Consider the following 20,121-nt stretch of genomic DNA (forward strand, 5'->3'; position numbering starts at 1 on the left):
AAAGGGTTCTTTGGCTGTCTCKACAGGAGAACAATTTTTGGTTCCAGGTAGAACTCTTTTGAGTTCCATGTAGAACTCTTTCTGTCAAAGGGAACCAAATAGTTCTACCAGGATGCAAAAATGGTTATTCAAAAGGTTCTCCTATGGGGACAGCTGATGAACCCTTTAATTTCTAGATACCACCTTTTTTTCAAAGAGTGTAAGATCAGGCAATCATGAGCTTGGAGAATCGTTTCAGTGAGACCTGATGCAGAGAAAAAATAATAGTACACACCTAGCTCTTAGAAAGCTGGTTAGTAAGAATCAATACACATTGGAGATTAGAGTATCAAAAATAAAAATAAATGTTGCACACACTACCGTCAATGAATATGGATTTAAGGAGGGGTGGTTCTGCTCTCTCCTTTCCCTGGGATGTGGCAGAATAGGTTACTGGTAACTGAGTGGGTGGCCAAGCACTGCTGTAGAGGTCATGCATCAGGTCATTGACATGCTTCAGGGACTGTAAAGACAGAGACCAATCATGATTAACCACTACCTAGGCAGGGATCATCAACTAGATTCAGGCGCAGGACGATGTGTATGTGACCAATACGATTTGATTTGATTTGAGCGGATGGTCGGGGGGCAAGAACATAATAACAAATAATTTGTAAATTGACTGCAAGAAGCCCAAACAGATGCAATATTTGACTAAAACATAATTAAAATCACTCGGAGCTGATTTCCTGCCCCATTGTCCAACAATGAAAATGCTAAAAAATAAAATAAAAATATATWATTTTTTTGCTCAGAGAAGATGGGGGGCCAAATAAAACCATCCACGGGCAGCTAGTTGGGGAAACCAGACCTTAGGTCTCCACTAATTTACTAGCAAGTACATTGACTATGTTTCCCACCAGAAATCTGGCCGTCAGGCAGACAGACAGACAGATATACACAGCAAAACAGGCTATTTACATTTCTTAGTTGGGTGCTGTAGACTACAGAATATGTAATCTTGGTTGTCCAAAAGTTATAATATAAAAGATTCACACCCGGGTATAAATTACTACTTAAGGACAATAGGACACACAAGCGAGTATAAATGAGACAACAGTTGAGTCATCTACTTTACGAAATTACAGCCTGATGTGCTCTCAAGGTGAATTCATCTTTAATTGCGTTGCTTGCGTGTCCCTTTTACAGCGTCCCCTATGGGGACAAACCGAAGAACCCTGTATGGTTCTACTTAGCACCTTTTTTTCTAAGAGTGTACTCTCACTCTCACACACACACACACACACACACGTTGCTAGCATGACAACGTTGACATGACAATGTTTTCTATAGTTATTGTGATCATTGTCTCTCACACACACACGCAGAGAACAACACACATACACACACTTACTATCATCAGTGGCGACCCATATAAGGTAAGAAAACAAAAACATTAGAATAAGAATAATTTGCCTGTTTTGCATGTTATTCTGGACCTAATTCATGTCACATGTCAGTTTGCAAGTAATCATTTTTAAAGGATATTCAGTTAATAAAGCCGCATACAAACATGGTCTCTTTCTTTTGTAAGACGGCTACAAAATGCAGGTGTTTCAGCCTAGCTCAGTGCTTTCTGTGGTGGAGGGGCAGCCAGCAAAAGAACAGAGCGTAGCCGTTGGTAATCTTCTCTAGTTGTGCTGGGATTGGTTTAGTGTTCTGTCCCCCAAAGGTTGTGAGTTCAAATCTCATAACAGACAACTTTAGCATTTTAGCAACTTTTCAATTACTTACTACTTTTTAGCTAACCCTTCCCCCAACCCTAATCTTAACCATTTTTGCCAACCCTTCCCCTAWCRATWACAAWAACCCATTTAGCTAACCTTTCCACTAACCTTAACCCTTTTAACCTTACTCCTAAAATTAACCCCAACCCTAACCCTAACATTTGCTAAGAATTCGTAACATATCATACATTTTGCTAATTATTAACATAGAAAATTCMGAATATATTGTATGTTTTGCAAATGTGTAACATAAAATAAGAATTGTAATTTGTAACATGTCATACGAAATGGGTGATGGACATCCACAAATTAATACATACCATTGTCACGGCCGTTAAAAGAAGAGGCCCAAGGTGCAGCGTGGTGAGCGTACAAACTTTTAATAGTAGATTTCGCCAACAAAACAATAAACAATACCATAACAAACCGTGAAACAAAGTTAACTTCCCACAAACACAGGTGGGAAAAGGGCAGCCTAAGTATGGTTCTCAATCAGAGYCAACAATAGACAGCAGTCCCTGATTGAGAACCCTACCCGGCCAAAACATAGAACTAAAAAATATAGAACATAGAATACCCACCCCAACTCACSCCCTGACCTGCGGGCCCCGGACTGGGCACCCTCGCTGGAGTCTCCGGACTGGAGAACGTCGCTGGAGTCTCCGGACTGGAGAACGTCGCTGGAGGCTCCGGACTAGAGAACGTCGCTGGAGGCTCCGGACTAGAGAACGTCGCTGGAGGCTCCGGACTGGAGGCCGTCGCTGGAGACTCCGGACTGGAGGCCGTCGCTGGAGACTCCGGACTGGAGGCCGTCGCTGGAGGCTCCGTGCCATGGATCGTCACTGGAGGCTTCTTGCCATGGATCATCAATGGAGGCTTCGTGCCATGGATCATCACTGGAGTCTTCTTGCCATGGATCATCACTGGAGGCTTCGTGCCATGGATCATCACTGGAGGGAGGAGACGTATGGGCAGCCTGGTACYTTGAGCTGCCACAGGGCTCACCAGGCTGGGGAGACATAGGGGAGGATTAGTTCTAGGCGCAGGAACAGGACTCACCAGGCTGGAGAGACATACAGGAGTCCCTGTCCTAGGCAGAGGCACCGAATACACTGGGCCGTGGAGGCGCACTGGAGGTCTTGAGCGTAGAGCCTGCACAACCCGTCCTGGCTGGATGGTTATTTTCACCCTGCAGATGAGGGGCGCAGGCACAGGACGCACTGGGCTGTGCAGACGCACCGGAGACAGGATATCCCGGGCCGTAGAGACGTACTGGCGGCCAGATGCGCTGAGCCGGCATCCACCGACCTGGCTGGATGCCCACTCTAGCCCGGCCGATTCAGGGAGCTGGAAGGTAGCGCACCGGGCTGTGCACACGCACTGGAGACACCGTGCACTCCACCGCATAACACGGTGCCTGACCAGTACGACGCTCGCCACGGTAAGCACGGGGAGTTGGCTCAGGTCTCCAACCTGACTCAGCCACACTCCCCGTGTTCCCCCCCCAAAACAATTTGGAGCTGCCTCTCGGGCTTCCTTGCTAGCCGTGTCCCTTCGTAACGCTGCCGCTCTGCTCTTGCTGCCTCCAGTTCCTCCCGTGGACGGCGATACTCCCCAGACTGCCTCCAGGGTCCCTTACCGTCCAGGATCTCCTCCCAAGTCCATGAATCCTGGACACGCTGCTCCTCCTTACCACGCTGCTTGGTCCGTTGGTGGTGGGAAGTTCTGTCACGGCCGTTAAAAGAAGAGGACCAAGGTGCAGCGTGGTGAGCGTACATACTTTTAATAGTAGATGTCGCCAACAAAACAATAAAACATACCAAAAACAACCGTGAAGCTTAAGGCTATGTGCCATCAAACAAAGTTAACTTCCCACAAACACAGGTGGGAAAAGGGCAGCCTAAGTATGGTTCTCAATCAGACACAACGATAGACAGCTGTCCCTGATTGAGAACCCTACCCGGCCAAAACATAGAACTAAAAAACATAGAACATAGAATACCCACCCCAACTCACGCCCTGACCAAACCAAAATAGAGACATAAAAAGGATCTCTAAGGTCAGGGCGTGACAATCATAGGAAACTTAACATATCTGTCACGTTCCTGACCTGTTTTCTCTTATTTTTGTATGTGTTTAGTTGGTCAGGGCGTGAGTTGGATGGGCATTCTATGTTATGTGTTTCTATGTTGGTTAATGGGTTGCCTGATATGGTTCTCAATTAGAGGCAGGTGTTTTACGTCTCCTCTGATTGAGAACCATATTAAGGTAGGATGTTCTCACTGTTTGTTTGTGGGTGATTGTCTTCCGTGTCTGTGTTTGTCGCGCCACACGGGACTGTTTCGGTTTGTGTAGTCTATTCCTGTTCTGCATGTTTATGTATGTTTTCCAGTACAGGTCTGTCTACTTCGTTTTGTTGTTTTGTATATTCTCAAGTGTTTTTCGTGTTCGTCTTTTCGTTTAAATAAATTCATTATGACTGCATACCTCGATGCGTATTGGTCCGATCCCTGCTTCTCCTCTTCAGACGAAGAGGAGGAGAAAGACCGTTACAGAATCACCCACCAACCAAGGATCAAGCAACGAGGGAGAAAGCAGCAACAACAAACGCAGGATTACAGGAATAAGGAGGATTTCTGGACATGGGAGGAAATACTGGACGGAAAGGGACCCTGGGCGCAAACTGGAAAATATCGCCGCTCTCGTGAGGAGAAGGAGGCAGCTAAAGCCCAGGAGCGGTGGTATGAGGAGGCAGCACGTAAGCGAGGCTGGAAGTCTGTGAGTCAAGCCCAAAAATTTATTGGGGGTGGCTAAAAGGGAATGTGGCGAAGTCAGGTAGGAGACCTGCGCCAACTCCCTGTACTTACCGTGGAGAGCGAGAGTACGGGCAGACACGTGTTACGCAGTAGAGCGCACGGTGTCTCCTGTACGTGTGCATAGCCCTGTGCGGTACATACCAGCCCTCGTATCTGCCGGGCTAGATTGAGCATTGAGCCAGTGCCATGAAGCCGGCTCTACATATATGGCCTCCAGTACGTCTCCTCGGCGCGGCATACATGGCACCAGCCTTACGCATGTGTCCCCGGTTCGCCTACATAGCCCGGTGCGGGTTATTCCACCTCCCCGCACTGGTCGGGCTACGGGGAGCATACAACCAGGTAAGGTTGGGCAGGCTCAGTGCTCAAGGGAGCCAGTACGCCTGCACGGTCCGGTATTTCCGGCGCCACCTCCCCGACCCAGCCCAGTACCACCAGTGCCTACACCACGCACCAGGCTTCCTGTGCGTCTCCAGAGCCCAGTTCCTCCTTCAAGCACTAGCCCTGTGGTGCGTGTCTCCAGCCCGGTACCACCAGTTCCGGCACCAGCACCAAGCCTCCTGTGCGTCTCCAGAGTCCTGTTCGTCCTGTTGCTGCTTCCCGCACTAGCCCTGAGATGCGTGTCCCCAGCCCGGTACCACCAGTTCCGGCACCACGCACTAGACCTAATGTGTGTCTCCAGGGTCCAGTGTGCCCTGTTCCTTCTCCCCGCACTAGCCTTCAGGTGCGTGTCCCCAGCCCGGTACCACCAGTTCCGGCACCACGCACCAGGCCTACAGTGCGCCTCAGCCGGCCAGAGTCTGCTGTCTGCCCAACGCCGTCAGAGCTGCCCGTCTGCCAAGCACCGTCAGAGCTGCCCGTCTGCCAAGCACCGTCAGAGCTGCCCGTCTGCCAAGCACCGTCAGAGCTGCCCGTCTGCCAAGCACCGTCAGAGCTGCCCGTCTGCCAAGCACCGTCAGAGCTGCCCGTCTGCCAGCACCGTCAGAGCTGCCCGTCTGTTCCGAGCCTTCAAAGCCGCCCGTCTGTCCCGAGCCTTCAAAGCCGCCCGTCTGTCCCGAGCCTTCAAGCCGCCGTCTGTCGAGCCTTAAAGCCGCCCGCCAGACAGGAGCCGCAAGAGCCGTCCGCCAGACAGAGCCGCTAGAGCCGTCCGCCAGACAGGAGCCGCTAGAGCGTCCGCCAGACAGGAGCCGCTAGAGCCGTCCGCCAGACAGGAGCCGCTAGAGCCGTCCGCCAGACAGGAGCCGCTAGAGCCGTCCGCCAGACAGGAGCCGCTAGAGCCGTCCGCCAGACAGGAGCGCTAGAGCCGTCAGCCAGCCATGAGCAGCCAGCCATGAGCAGCCAGAGCCGTCAGCCAGCCATGAGCAGCCAGAGCCGTCAGCCAGCCATGAGCTGTCGTCCCTCAGTCCGGAGCTGCCGTCCTCAGTCCGGAGCTGCCGTCCCTCAGTCCGGTGCTGCCCCTTATCCCGGTGCTGCCCCTTGTCCCGGTGCTGCCCTTGTCCCGGTGCTGCCCTTGTCCCGGTGCTGCCTTGTCCCGTGTGCCCTTGTCCCGGTGCTGCCCTTGTCCGGTGATGCCTCTTATTTTAGGTGGGTTTATTTGGAGGGTGGTCATTGGGAGGGGGCTACAAAAGCGGGGGTTGACTATGGTGGGGTGGGGACCACGCCCAGAGCCTGAGCCACCACCGTGGACAGATGCCCACCCAGACCCTCCCCTAGACTTTATGCTGGTGCGTCCGGAGTTCGCACCTTGAGGGGGGGGTTATTTTCGTTTAAAATAATTCATTATGACTGCATACCTCGATGCGTATTGGTCCGATCCCTGCTTCTCCTCTTCAGACGAAGAGGAGAAGAAAGACCGTTACAATATCATACTAAATGGAGTGGCTTCGTAAGAAGCTTTCAAGGTCCTGGAGTGGCCTAGCCAGTCTCCAGATCTCAACCCCATAGAATCTTTGGGGGAGTTGAAAGTCTGTGTTGCCCAGCAACAGCCCCAAAACATCACTGCTCTAGAGGAGATCTGCATGGAGGAATGGGCCAAAATACCAGCAACAGTGTGTGAAAACCTTGTGAAGACTTACAGAAAACGTTTGACCTCTGTCATTGCCAACAAAGGGTATATAACAAAGTATTGAGATCACTTTTGTTATTGACCAAATACTTATTTTCCACCATAATTTGCAAATAAATTCATTAAAAATCCTACAATGTGATTTTCTGGATTTTTTTTCTCACATTTTGTCTGTCATAGTTGAAGTGTACCTATGATGAAAATTACAGGCCTCTCTCATCTTTTTAAGTGGGAGAACTTGTACAATTGGTGGCTGACAATACTTTTTTGCCCCACTGTACGTCTCGTGTCTGAGCAGTTGAATTGCGACTCCACTTTGTCTATGTACTGACATTTTGCCTGTTATATTACCTCATGGAAGGAATAACTACATATTCCCTGTCACCTTGCCATGGTTAAATGTGGTGGTTCGCACTTTCAGTTTGCGCGAGTGCTGCCATCAATCCACGGTTTCTGGTTTGGGTAGATTTTAATAGTCACAGTGGGAACAACATCCCCTATACACTTCCTGATGAACTCAGTCACTGTTTCCGTGTATATGTCAATGTTATTCTCAGAGGCTACRGGGACATATCCCAGTCCACGTGATCAAAACAATCTTGAAGCATGGATTCCGTTTGGTCAGACCAGTGTTGAATAGACCTTATCACAGGTACTTCCTGTTTGAGTTTCTGCCTATAGGAAGGGAGGAGCAAAATGGAGTCATGATCTGATTTGCCAAAGAGAGGGCGGGGAGAGGGAGTAGCAGTGGTCGAGTGTTTTAGCAGTGTGAGTACTACAGTCAATGTGTTGATAGAACTTCGGTAGCGTTTTCCTCAAATTTGCTTTGTTAAAATCCCCAGCTACAATAAATGCCGCCTCAGGATATGTGGTTTCCAGTTTGCACAAAGTCCAGTGTAGTTCCTTGAGGGCCGTCGTGGTATCGGCTTGAGGGGGAATATACATGGCTAGGTAGGCCTATTTGTTCAGCACTTTCAAAATTGACAAGAAATTACAATAGTTGTTAGTTCAGATGAATTCAGCAAGWTATTGAGGCCTTAACTTTACTCCCCTTTAAGTCACCACAMAGAGGGAGAGATGAAAGAGACGCGGTTAGCCTACAATTTGAAGTGTTTTATTAGCCCTATATGGTCTAAAAAGGAGGGAAAATACAATCACGAGGATCCACTTTTATAGAAAATATACCATGGCACAGACAACGCATTGAGCAAACAAAACTACCCTCACAATTTCAACTGGAATTACATGGTTCTATAACTGAACTTTTTTGGGGGGGCGTATGTCTTTCAGCACTTTTGAAATGGACAGCGACAGAATTCAGAACATGGGCCGCTCTTAGAGCATTCTCCTTGTACACCAAGTCAGAACCATAGGATAAATAACGGGGGCATAAGCAGACAATGAATGATCTTACAATATTCAATTATGAAATTTCTCTAAAACCAACCTGTTGTCAGAGCATTTCGTAAAGTTGAGACACTCCATGAAGTGTACCTATGATGAAKATTACAGGCCTCTCTCATCTTTTTAAGTGGGAGATCTTGCACAATTGGTGGCTGACTAAATACTTTTTTGCCCCACTGTATGTGGCAGGGTCAACGGACAATCACGGTTTACAAAGGGAAAACCAGCCACGTCGCAGACACCGACACCTTGCTCCCGGACAAGCTAAACACCTTCTTCGCCCACTTTGAGGACAACACAGTGCCACCAACACGGCCCGCTCCCAAGGACTGTGGGCTCTCGTTCTCCGTGGCCAACGTGTCAGACATTTAACGTGCCAGACATTTAAGCGTGTTAACCATCGCAAGGCTGACCGGCCCAGACGSTATCCCTAGCCGCATCCTCAGAGCATGCGCAGACCAGCTAGTTGGAGTTTTTATGGACATATTCAATCTCTCCCTATCCCAGTCTGCTGTCCCCACTTGCTTCAAGATGTCCACCATTGTTCCTGTACCCAAGAAAGCAAAGGTAACTGAACTAAATGACTATCGCCCCGTAGCACTCACTTCTMTCATTGTAATATGACTCTGCTGGACTCGGGAAGAGCTCGACCCTCATGAAGCATACATATTGGCAAAAAATAGAATGTCATCATGGAGAAAAAGTACATGACTCGCAGCTGTTTTTACTAAAATAGCCTGGAATCACTAATTATTACTTCTAAACAAGACACCTTTTTAGGGGGATTCTAAGAAGGATACAATGATGTTTGGTTTATTGCTTTAATAGTCACTGAGATTGTATTTGGTTATCAATGCAAAATAGGCTACTTTGATGCATAACCTATACAGATGAGATCAAGGAACCAAGCGAGTTGGTGGTAAAATACAGCTTCATTGTCCCTTCCAAGGATCCGCCCTTTTGTGAAGAAAAACAACATTGTGCAACGCTCCAAGTTTTGTGTCTCAGTAGGGTCAAATCCTTTCACTTATGAACGCTTTCCCGGTTATATCAGCAGATCTATCACCATGGCTTCTGAAGCAGTGCCTGTGTTGCTGCTGGTCTTCTTGTTAGGATCTACCTTTGGGATAAAGCTGGAAGGAAATGGATACACAGACGTTCTGATTGCTATTAACCCAGTTGTGCCTGAGAACCCACTGCTCATCGAGAGAATCAAGGTAAAGATTAGAAACCAGTTAGAGACAATTTGCTTCCATGTTACTTATTTTAGGTATGCATATACAGCAGGGATCCCCAACTGGTGGTTTTATTTGGCCRCCCWAAGTTTTCTGATAAAAAAATACAATAAAATAATTATAAAATAAATAAATCATTGTTTCACATAAGACTGAGAAAATAAATATGAAAAGGAAATCAGCTCCAAATTATTTTAATTGAAGAAATCTGTTCCCAAGTATTCCCACTCATAATATATAAACAATTGCGATTGTATACAAATGTAAGCAAGGTTAGAAATGATTATGTTTTAGCCAAACATCATATCTGTTTGTGCTTCTTCKGGTCAATTTGCAGTCTACAAATTATTTGTAATTACCCAACCATCCGCTCAAGAATAAATTGTCCCACGGCTGAATCTAGTTGATGATTCCTGGTATACAGCATTCACGTTTTACTCGCAAGTGCTTCAGTATGTTTGGATAAGTGATTTAAAGGGTATAGATAAACCAAGAAGAAACACATTTGTTGTCAAATATTGTTCAATATACGTATATAATTTGTGTTTCAGGAAATGGTGAGCAATGCGTCATCCGTACTCTTCACAGCCACTGAGGACAAATTCTACTTTGAAGAGATAACAATACTGGTGCCACCAAACTGGTCTCAAGGAGACTATGGAAGAACAAAGACTGAAACCTATGAAAAAGTATGAATATTATTGTTATAACCAACTGCAACAGATGAAGCTTCCTGGCAATATTAGTCAGACAGCATAGCATTTAATTGCTAAAAGGCTTTGTTCTCTATTTTAGGCCAACATAGTCATTAATGAGGGAAATCGTGCATATGGAGATCAACCTTACACCCTGCAGTATGGTCAATGTGGATCTGAGAGCCGGTACATTCATTTGACCACTAAATTCATCTTAGATGATGAACTCATTAAACTGTATGGACCCAGAGGTAAGAGATACCACCATAAACAGAAGTCTAAGTAATTTAAACACATAAGAACTATGATTCTTTAAAATCATAAATAAATAAATAATGAATAAAAAACAAGACTGAGTTTACAGTAGGCTCACAAGCTTATGAAATTGTTAAGGAAATTAATGACTTGTCTCTTAGGTAAAGTCCTTGTGCATGAATGGGCTCACCTGAGATGGGGAGTTTATGATGAATATGATGCCGGTCAGCCATTCTACAAGGGTGCACACAGTAATATTCAGGCAACTAGGTAACCTTGTCTCTTAAACTCTTTCCCACTGTCCAGTACGACACAGTAACAGTATAACTAATATCAGATCATGTACGACATTTGAAGATACTGTACATTTTGCAGTTTTATTTTTACTTTTGTAAGAGCCAGTTTCACATTCATTGTGCATTCTCAACATTCTCTTACTATTTTCTAATTTCACAGATGTTCCCTAGAGCTTTATGGTCAAATTGTCAACAGAATTAACCACACAAATTGCACACACATTGACCTGAACAGCAAGATAAATACACAGGACTGTGTGTTCTTAGCAGACAGTGAACAATGGGAGAATACTGCATCTTTAATGTCCTATCCAAGTTTACATAAGGTAAGTTATGATTATAAAGACAGTCTTACAAAAAAAGGTGCTATCTAAGAACCTAAAAGGGTTCTTCGACTGTCCTACATGGAACCCTATTGGGTTCCGTCAGGAACCCTTCCCCAGAGGATTCTAKATGGAACCCAAAATAGTTATACCTGGTGTCAAAAAGGGTTGTACATGGAACCAAAAAGGGTTCTCCTATGGGGACTGCCGAATAACCTTTTTGGAACCCTTTTTTCTAAGAGTGTATGCTGTCTTTCTCAACTGCATCATTCTCAGTTTTGACAAACTTTTGTTTATGTGCACACTCAAGGTTACAACATTCTGCTCCAATAAAACACACAACAGTGAGGCCCCTAATGCACAGAACAGGATGTGTGACAACAGAGATGTGATGGACGTTATTTTCACAAGCTCAGTGGATGCCAAAGCCAATGTCCAGCCTCTGAAAGGACCACGTCCAGCACCTAGGTTCACTGTGATACAGAGGGGACAGAGAGTTGTCTGTCTGGTCCTTGATGTTTCAGGAAGTATGGGTGTAAGTTACTGCAATATCAGTATAATTGTCTAGGGTAGCACAACTTAAAGCATTTATAATGGATTAGTAAATTGTTTATTCATCATTTATGAATCATTACTCAGTTCATAAGGTATTTAATATAGGTCCTTATAAACCATTTACTAATCATTAAGTAAGTCTTTTTATGTGGCCTCATCTAAGATGTGGGCTATTTATAAAAATAAATATTTTTAATGGTTTGAGTGACCAGCGTAWTTTATCACAAAAAGAAGGACATGCCATTGGTAGACATTACAGCAGTACCTGATGAAATATATACTGTTAATTACACACGTCACTCAAAACATTTATAAAGTATAAATAGCCCACACTTTAGATAAGACCACAAAAAAAGACAACTAAGGATTAGTAAATGGTTTATAAGGACCTATATCAAACATCTTATTAAATCATTATTAAATACTTTGAAGGTTGTTTATAAATGTGTGAATAACTAGGTTACTAACATTTACAAATGTGTGAGTAATGGTTATTAAATGATGAATAACCTATGTAATAATCCATTATAAATGCTTTATTATGTGGAGTTATTATAACTTGTTACCGTGTCTAGTTTTCATTTCAATATTACAAATATTCTTTCTAGTAGTTACTGTTATTAAGGGTATGAACCCAGCCCTTCAGCGTGTCAGTGTTATCAATACATTAAAGTTTGTCTAACATCAGACTGTTCTAATGTTTACTTTTAAGGGCTCAAGAATATTGCAACAGCAACAAGCAGCATCTCTGTTCCTGACAACTATAGTAGAAGATAATTCATATGTTGGGATTGTAACATTCACAAATTATGCCACAACTTTGAAACCTTTAACTGTAATCCATGGTGAAGAATCAAGAACGCAACTTGGGAGATATTTGCCAATTGAAGCTGCTGGAGGCACTGACATTTGTAAAGGACTTAAAAAAGGTTTTGAGGTAAATATACTACCACATATTTTTTTAAACCCCCATGCAGTCTTTGTAATTGTATTTTTAAATCATCACTGTATGTCTAATAAGTCACTGTGTGCGTTTATTTAATGAAAATAACTCCAAAATATATTTGTAATTATTTCCTTTTCTTTGACCTCTGATCAAGTGAGTGTTAGAAAACAAATGTGAAGATATTTACATACACAGCACTGATTGGCTGATAGGATAGTCCAGACCCCACCTTACCCAGTTGAACATTCATTGGTCTATTATAATCAGATCACATTGTGACATCCTGACGTGGGGCAAAAGTTCCATCTCGCCTGAACTGGCTGAAATTCCAGCCCAAAAAAATTCAAACAGRATTTACTCAAAAAGGGCATTATTATAATTTTATTTCGAACTCATAGTTTGGAAATAAAAATTAAAAAAATACAGGAAATAACCTTTTWAAAAAAACAGGAAATAACCTTTTTACCTGAAGATGTAATGCAAGTGTAGCCTACATGGGTCCGTTTTTTATGTTTCTTTACACCTTTTTATGTTTTCCCCCKAAAAATCTATGTTGATTTTCAGGAGTTACGCAAAAACAATGGCAATACAATGGGAGATGAAATCATCCTTTTAACTGATGGGGAATCAGAATTAGATTGTGCGTCTGAGGTTAAAGAAAGTGGTGCCATTGTAAATACAATTGCTCTTGGACCAAGCGCAAACAAAGAGTTGAAAATGATGTCAGAAATATCAGGTAAGGTTTAATCAAAGGACCATCATAGGAAGAATATTTAACTCACGGATGATACATTGTATTAGCTTTTAAAGGGACGATCCACTCAAAAACAATATTTTGGATTTTTCATTAATTAGTCCACTGTTAAAACTGTACAGTACCAAATATTTTGCATGTCAGCGGTCAAGTTTTTAAGATATTGGACTTTGAAGAAGTAAAGTGTCACAGGCAARATCGTCACGATGAAGCAAAATGCATATTTTGGGACTGTATCAGCAGTGGATTTTCCCTTTAAGGCAGATGAGATAGTCACATMTTTCATGCATAATCTTTTCAAGTCATTGTCAATTATCTTCATTCTGCTTGTTCTTATTCATGTTTCAGGTGGGAAATATTTCTATGCATCTGATAATCTGGATCAAACTGAACTTGTGAATGTATTTGCTTCACTTACCACAACCAATGGTGATTTGACACATCAAACAATCTTGGTGAGTTAAAACCTGTTGAGGATAGAGGGCGCTATTTTCACTTTGGGGAAAAATCGTGCCCAATTTAAACGGCCTCGTACTCTATTCTTGCTCGTACAATATGCATATTATTATTACTATTGGATAGAAAACACTCTCAAGTTTCTAAAACCGTTTGAATTATATCTGTGAGTAAAACAGAACTCATTTTGCAGCAAACTTCCTGTCAGAAAGTGAAAAATCTGAATTCGAGGCTCTGTTCCAGGGCCTGCCTACAAATGTGCTTGATATCTATTAGTATACATGCACTTCATACGCCTTCCACTAGATGTCAATAGGCTGTGAGAGGTGAAATGGGGTTTCTAGGTATTTCTATGGTCAAAAGATAGAGCTTGGAATGACATGACCCCAGAATTCCTTTGTTCAGGAAGCGCATAAAGGTCACCAGTATTGGCTTCTGTAAAGCATTCATTATAGACGTCTTATATCTCCGGCTTTGATTTTATTTGATAAATGTGAAAATATCATCGTAAAGTATGTTTTTTCAATATAGTTTTATTAGATTATTGAAATTTTTTCGGGAGTTTAGGAGTGTTGCGTTCTTTGCGTTTGGTGACGAAGGAGAGCTTAGCCCCACTTGGCTAGTTTTGCTTGCTCATTCGAGAGGGAAAAATGCCATTCTAAAACCAAACAACGATTGTTCTGGACAAAGGACCACTTGTACAACATTCTGATGGAAGATCATCAAAAGTAGGACCCATTTATGATGTTATTTCATATATCTGTCGAACATATTTACTTTWAGTTTGCGCCCAGATTTTGTGCGCTCTCTCGCAATAACGTAAGCTGCATGTCGTAATGAAGTTCTTTTTAGAATTCTAACACGGCGATTGCATTAAGAACTAGTGTATCTATCATTTCCTATACAACATGTATTGTTTAGTAAAGTTTATGAATAGTTATTTGGTCAGAATAGGTGAGTGTCAGAAAAATATCCGGACATTCTGGGAAAAAGATGCTAAGTTTTCAGAATGTATAACCACGGATTTCAGCTCTAAATATGCACATTTTCGAACAAAACATCGATTTATTGTATAACATGTTATAAGACTGTCATCTGATGAAGTTGTTTCTTGGTTAGTTTGGTTGGTTCTTGGTTAGTTTGGTTGGTTTTGTGCAAGCTACCTGTGCTGTGAAAGAAATGTCTGTGCTTTTTTTGTATTTGGTGGTGAGCTAACATAAATATACGTGGTGTTTTCGCTGTAAAACATTTTAAAAATCGGACATGTTGACTGGATTCACAAGATGTTTATCTTTCATTTGCTGAATTGGACTTGTTAATGTGTGAAAGTTAAATATTTCTCAAAAATATTTTTTGAATTTCYCGCTCTGCCTTTTCAGTGGAATGTGGGCGGAGTTCCGCTAGCGGAACCCCTGTRCTAGACAGGATAGAAGTCATTGTAAATGTTTATGAATGTTTATAAATGCTTTATAAATTATTGTATTTGTTATAAAATGTAATTCATTGTAATACTTATAAAAACTTATAGATGATTATAAATGCTTACAAATAATTAAAAACGTTATTAGCTTATAGATGTTAAATATTACCAAACATTCTAACAATATATTTTTAAATGAGATGTTTTTATTTTCACTCTGTACGTTTTCCTTAACAGCTTGATAGTTCTGGAATGAAAAGAAGAGGAATTCTCAACGGGACTGTGTCTATTGATCACACAGTTGGGAATAAAACCACCTTTTTGGTGCTCCATGAAAGTCAATCGCCGGAAGATATTGAAATAAAAAGCCCATCTGGACAAATCTACGATTTTATTGATTTTCAACCTTCTTCTATTTKAAAAATGCACTCCTTAGTTATTCAAGGGACAGCAGAGGTATTGTTTTCCATGTCCTGTTGGTGAATTTGTAAAGTGTTTTTGTTACTTTAATTGTATCATACTATCAATAATGCTAAAGCTCCACATGCAGAGCCTGATACAAACATGAGTGTTGTTTTAACCCTATGCATTACTCTTGTGAATGTGATTAAGAACTAATGAACTACTCAACCCTTTCTGACTCATTTGAACAATTTCCTTATTTTTTATTTCTAGACTGGAGATTGGACATATACCATAAAAAATACACTGTCAGATCAGTATATAACAATAACAATAACAAGTTGTGCTGTCAGTGAAGCCATACCTCCAGTCACGGTCAAAACCCACATGAGCCAACAGTCCATTGATGGCAGCAAACCCATGTTGGTGTATGCAGAGGTCAACCAGAAAGGTGTTCCAGTGATTCTGGCAGATGTGATGGCCACACTGGAGTCTGATGCTGGGGACCATTATCAGCTAGAACTGCTGGATAATGGAGCAGGTCAGTTKGAGCCATGATGGAGCAGGTCAGCTAGAGCCATGATGGAGCAGGTCAGGTAGATCCATGATGGAGCAGGTCAGGTAGATCCAAGATGGAGCAGGTCAGTTAGAGCCATAATGGAGCAGGTCAGCTAGAGACATAATGGAGCAGGTCAGCTAGAGACATAATGGAGCAGGTCAGCTAGAGACATAATGGAGCAGGTCAGTTAGAGACATAATGGAACAGGATCCAGTTAGAGCCGTGTAATGGAGCAGGTCATTAGAGACATAGATGGAGCAGGTCAGCTAGAGACATAATGGAGCAGGTCAAGTTAGAGCCATCGATGGAGCAGGTCATTTAGAGCCATAATGAAGCAGGTTAGCTAGAGACATAATAAGCAGGTCATTTAGAGACATAGTGGAGCAGGTCATTTAGAGACATAATGGAGGCAGGTCATTTAGAGACATAAGTGGAGCAGGTCAGCTCAAGACATAATGGAGCAGTCAGTTAGAGCCTGATGGAGCAGGTCATTTAGAGCGCATAATGAAGCAGGTCATTTAGAGACATATTGGAGCAGCTGTCAGATTCGCAGAACATAATGGAGCAGGTCAGTTAGAGCCGTGATGGAGCAGGTCATTTAGAGACATAGTGGAGCAGGTCAGTTCGAMACATAATGGAGCAGGTCAGTTAGAGCCGTGATGGAGCAGGTCATTTAGAGCCATAATGAAGCAGGTTAGCTAGAGACATAATGGAGCAGGTCATTTAGAGACATAGTGGAGCAGGTCAGTTAGAGCAATAATGGAGCAGGTCAGTTGTAGAGATAATGGAGCAGCTCAGATTGAGACATAATGGAGCAGGTCAGTTAAAGACATAATGGAGCAGCTCAGTTTGAGACATAATGGAGCAGCTCAGTTAGAGCCATAATTGAGAAGTAGCAGAATGGTAAAATACATACATTACATTACTTTTTGGATTGCTATCCATTCCATCACTCTCTGAGAGAAATATATAGATAGTCTGATTATACACATCTGTATTCTTTCCAGGTGCTGATGCTTTTAGAAATGATGGGATCTATTCCAGATTTTTTACCACTTCTAAAAAGGGAAGATACAACTTGAAAGTGAAAGTGCAGAGAAAAGACAAAGGGAAAAATAATGGACAAGTTAGATTGAAGAGACACAGTGTTGCCCCATATGTACCTGGATATGTCATCAAAGGTAAATCTCCCAGTCTGCTGTTGTTAACCGGTGACAAGTTGAATGTTTTCACATTTCAAGTCTGTGAGTGTCGATGTAACATGAACGCGTGTAACTTATTGCCCCATTCCCTCTCCTCCAGGAAAAGTAGTGATGAACCCCCCAAAGCCCCCAGTCAGTGAGGATGACCTGCAGGCTGATGTGGGCAGCTTCACCAGGACAGCCATAGGAGAGAGCTTCTCAGTCAGTCTCRCACCTGGTGTCCCCCCTCCAAATTRCCCCCCTAACAAAATCACAGACCTGAATGCAGAGATAGAGGAGGACAAAGTGATGCTCACCTGGACGTCACCTGGAGAGGACATGGATCAAGGCACAGGTACAGTACCTAATCTATTATTAAGTCTATGTACCTAACGTCTAGGGATGGGCATGGTTAATCGAATATCCGGATATCCGAACGAACGTTGGTATTCGGTTACTTAAGTGGATGTTAATTTTTATAGAAAAAAATATGTAAGCCTGTTTTAACTATGAAAACGTTTGTATAAATTAAATGAAATTATCCTTGTGACATTTTTACCTACAAGGATATACCATAACACACGCTGGGGATAAAGCTTTGGCCCCATAATGCCCACATCAGGACAAATTGGACACATTGCCCTAGGATTAGCTACTTCTGTACTCATTACTCATAGCACTTTGTCCTCCAACAGTCTTTACCATTCGGCCATCAGATTTTCCACTAATGCTCCTTATAGGACACATCACTACACTCTATACTCCTCTGCAAACTGGTCTTCCCTGTATACCCGTCGCAAGACCCACTGGTTGATGCTTATTTATAAAACACTCTTAGGCCTCACTCCCCCCTATCTGAGTGTCACGGCCGTTGAATGAAGAGGACCAAGGTGCAGCGTTGTGAGCGTACATATTCCTTTATTAGGTGAATACGCCGACAAAACAATAAACACTACAAAACAACCATGAAGCTTAAGGCAAAGTGCCACAAACWAAGTTAACTTCCCACAAAGACAGTTAGGAAAAAGGGCTACCTAAGTATGGTTCTCAATCAGAGACAACGATAGACAGCTGTCCCTGATTGAGAACCCTACCCGGCCAAAACATAGAAATACAAATAATAGAACATAGAATACTCACCCCAACTCACACCCTGACCAAACCAAAATAGAGACATAAAAAGGATCTCTAAGGTCAGGGCGTGACACTGAGATATCTACTGCAGCCCTCATCTTTCACATACAACACCCGTTCTGCCAGTCACATTCTGTTAAAGGTCCCCAAAGCACACACATCCCTYGGTTGCTCAACGTTTCAGTTCGCTGCAGCTAGCAACTGGAACTAGCTGCAACAAACACTCAAACTGGACAGTTTTATCTCAATCTTGACATTTCAGACCCCTTGAAGTATAAAAAAWATATATAAATAATTATTTGATGAAATTGTATTTCATTACTGCTATTAGCCTATACAAACGCATTGAATAACAGATTCACTACATGGAACAACAGTTTCATGACGTTGCCCTGTTGGGGGAYGTTTATGACCACCATAAATACCTTTCCCCCTTTTCTCTCCACTCTACATAACGGACTCTTGGAAAGCCCTTTGTTAACATAGAGAGAGTATGGTAACATAAAAAGGTTGGGGAAAATAACAATATTTCTGCAATCCAACCAGTTGAAATTGTCCGATGGTACTTAAATAATATGATGTCAGATCAGTTGGTGTCTGGGACATTATATCTGATGAAAGGACAACATAAATTTTATCTTGGAAAGTCTACACATTATAGTTATCAGATTCACATGGAATTGTTGTGCAATTTAAATGTTTAAATATGAAACCATTTGTGAAAAGATGAAATGTAAATTTAGCTTCTAAATGAGAGAATTGTTTTCATAAGTAAACTATAATCTCTCACTGCCCATGCCCAAGTGAACAAACATTGGTTGGAGAGGGATGAAACACACCCTTCTCTTCTCCAGTATAAAATKCCCCGTGACCCAATTCACGTCAGACTAAGTAAACCCCAGCGTGAGCTGTGGTTGCGAATGGTTGAATATCCACTCTACATAACAAAATTTAAATGAGACCAGATCACGTGGAGGTGACGATCACCACACTGGAAGGAAGAATTTCTACTAGACCAGCCAGAATACAGCGCGAGCTGAATATGGCAAAATGCTATGAACTTTGAACTCTTATTCACTAAAGAACATCCTAGAAGTCGAGTTATTCCCTGCAGCTGTAAACGTACATGGCCTAGGAAAGTGCAGACAATCTCCTGAGAAGACAGGGTACAGCATATCCGCCATACAACACTACGARCAGACAGATTCTACAAAGGACAAGGGCGATCTCTGTTGGGCAAGCCAGTCTTCCATCTTCGACCCATCTATCGAAGCGCAGCTCAGTGTAAATATATCTTGCATTTTCCTTTTCCGAATGGGCAGTTATTAGAATGCATAAGATTCTGTATTTACGTTAGCATAGCTTTTCAAGGTCCGATAGAGACCCAATCTCTTTTGTACCTCAGTCTCCCCACTATTTCATTCAAACCCAACCCCATTTCTTTGTGTAAACAGCCGTCATATTGGTTTCGACCGCTAGGGACTTTTTATTTTATTACATGATTAGTAATCGATGTATGATCCATCCTGTGTATATGTAATTCTGTGTGATTATTTAGGTATTTAGTAAATAAATAACTAAGCACATTTCTGTATTGCTAATTCAACTTGTTAGCCAGAGTTCGTGAAGATAACCAATATTTCTACGACGTTCAGATGAGAATGAATAAGGTAACGATTAATAATTGACTGCTATTGATATAAAAGATCTTCAAGAGTATATTCGGAAGACAGCAGCTCTATCAACACTCTTCCGTGGTGCCCGAGGTTATTAATGGTTTAATTGTTGCATGGTTTAATTCAATCACGTAATCAATTAAACGTTAGGTAATCGATTTGATAAAATAGCATGTCATATAA

The 20,121-nt window shown here is 42.6% G+C and overlaps 1 protein-coding gene across 1 annotated transcript in view; it reads left to right on the top strand.

The window, feature by feature from the left end:
- The first annotated feature begins 9,118 nt into the window (after positions 1-9,118).
- The window catches only part of LOC111975479 (calcium-activated chloride channel regulator 3A-1-like), a 37,950-nt gene continuing 26,947 nt past the window's right edge, over positions 9,119-20,121 (top strand). The window contains exons 1-7 of the mRNA XM_070447432.1: positions 9,119-9,268; positions 9,838-9,975; positions 10,082-10,232; positions 10,398-10,498; positions 15,662-15,929; positions 16,955-17,128; positions 17,250-17,483. Of these exons, the coding sequence (XP_070303533.1) occupies positions 9,119-9,268; positions 9,838-9,975; positions 10,082-10,232; positions 10,398-10,498; positions 15,662-15,929; positions 16,955-17,128; positions 17,250-17,483 (1,216 nt within the window). The remainder of the gene's footprint in view (positions 9,269-9,837; positions 9,976-10,081; positions 10,233-10,397; positions 10,499-15,661; positions 15,930-16,954; positions 17,129-17,249; positions 17,484-20,121) is intronic.

This window comes from Salvelinus sp. IW2-2015, linkage group LG16, assembly GCF_002910315.2.
Source record: "Salvelinus sp. IW2-2015 linkage group LG16, ASM291031v2, whole genome shotgun sequence".
NCBI classification, from domain to species: domain Eukaryota; kingdom Metazoa; phylum Chordata; class Actinopteri; order Salmoniformes; family Salmonidae; genus Salvelinus; species Salvelinus sp. IW2-2015.